The 1,565-nt window shown below is 32.9% G+C and overlaps 1 protein-coding gene across 1 annotated transcript; it reads left to right on the top strand.

The window, feature by feature from the left end:
- The first annotated feature begins 374 nt into the window (after positions 1-374).
- LOC120782034 lies at positions 375-839 on the top strand. Its single transcript, XM_040114191.1, has 2 exons — positions 375-452; positions 508-839. The coding sequence occupies exons 1-2, from the start codon at positions 382-384 to the stop codon at positions 824-826; spliced, it is 390 nt and encodes a 129-aa protein (XP_039970125.1). The 5' UTR covers positions 375-381; the 3' UTR covers positions 827-839.
- The last annotated feature ends 726 nt before the right edge of the window (positions 840-1,565 follow it).

Here is a 1,565-nt window from a genome sequence, read left to right on the forward strand (position 1 = left end):
TGATACATCATTTTGAATTTGAAAACGAAAAGGAAGAAGAGTGTTTTGTCAACAGATAAAATCATTGTATATTTGAATATGGAGGACGGCGAGTGTTTTATACAAAATTTAATAGAGAGTGTGGAAAAATATAAATGTTTGTACGAGAAAAAAATGCCTTTTATTTCAATCTCGTAAATAAAGACAAAGCGTGGAAAGCAATCGCAGAACTATGCGGTAAAAGTGGTATGTATTAACACTGTTATAGAAATATATATTTTGTATTATATATTTTTTATGTTTGTTTCAATTAAAAGATCTAGAATGCAAACATAGATGGAAGCTACTCCGGAGCGCTTCTGTAAAGAAATAAAAAGGTTAGAAGCTCCATCAGGTAGCGGAATGAGCTACTTAGAGGAATGGCGTTTTTTAAAACCCATGATGTTTCTAAAAGACTCCGTCACACCGCGTCGGTAGGTACTTTGTATAAATTTTAATGTTTTTAAATATAACTTTTTCATTGTACAGCACTCGTGATAATGCAGAAGCAAATGCAGACTCTATCTTGGATTCATCTACGTGTGATAGTGTAAATGAAATTTCATCGCCACCTCCGAAGAAACAAAAAAGTCTCTCCCTTGAAAGTCTCTACCAGAAACTTGGCGCAACAATGGAGAACATAGAAAAGCAGATAGCGGCGCCGGCTGAAAGAAGTGAAACTGATGAGGCCTTTATGACGACGGTTTTGTGTCTGATGCAAGACCTGCCAGTGTCGGTCAAAGACAGTTTCCAAGAAAAAATGATATCAGAATTATATCGCTTACGCCGCGAAAATAGGCAAAAATGAGATTGAAAAGAATTCAACATGATTTCCTTATATTTTAAAACGCTTGGAGCACTGATTTTTTTTAGTATATTTTATATTTATAATAACAAAAATATTTATTATAAAAAGATGCATAAAATGCATGTACCTGAACTCTTTTGAGTAATTGTTCTTGAAGTATTTTTCTTTTAATTTATAATAAAAACAATTGAATGAATTTAATTAAACTCCATTTAGTTTTATTAAAAAAGAAATAAACAAGTTCGAAATGATGTTAGATATGTGAATTTAGAATATGTTTTAAAAGTGTTAAAAAAACTGCATAAGTTATTTCTAATTTCCAAAGAACTTCTTCCACCGTAATGATGCAAATTGGAAGATTGCATAATCGATGGGATATTACTTTCAACTTCTACGCCATAAACCGTCATGAAAATCACCATTAGAGTCCTCCCAATCAGCATAGTTGCTTGCAATATACGAAGATGCATTAACGTTGTTAAACATAATAAAATTATGTAAGGCAACGCACGCTAAAACAATTTTTTCTGCATTTTCAGGAAATAAATGTAATGTTGTTAGTAAAACTCGCCAACGCGCTACTAGTATTCCAAAAGAGTTTTCAATTGTGCGACGAGCTCTTGATAACCTTTTATTAAACACCTCTTTTTCATTTGGTAGCATTCCCCAGGGTATGGGCGCATTAAATTTGTCCCTAAAGGAAAGGCAGCATCACCAACGAAGAAGTGTGGAGTTTTTA

Source organism: Bactrocera tryoni, unplaced genomic scaffold (genome assembly GCF_016617805.1).
Source record: "Bactrocera tryoni isolate S06 unplaced genomic scaffold, CSIRO_BtryS06_freeze2 scaffold_9, whole genome shotgun sequence".
In the NCBI taxonomy this organism is placed as follows: Eukaryota; Metazoa; Arthropoda; class Insecta; order Diptera; family Tephritidae; genus Bactrocera; species Bactrocera tryoni.

What these genes read in the sequence shown, in the direction of transcription:
- LOC120782034 (XM_040114191.1), top strand. Translation starts at nt 382, where the DNA reads ATGAGCTACTTAGAGGAATGGCGTTTTTTAAAACCCATGATGTTTCTA. An exon ending in GACTCCGTCACACCGCGTCG is followed by an intron (nt 453 to 507) that starts GTAGGTACTTTG and finishes TTCATTGTACAG; the next exon opens with CACTCGTGATAATGCAGAAG.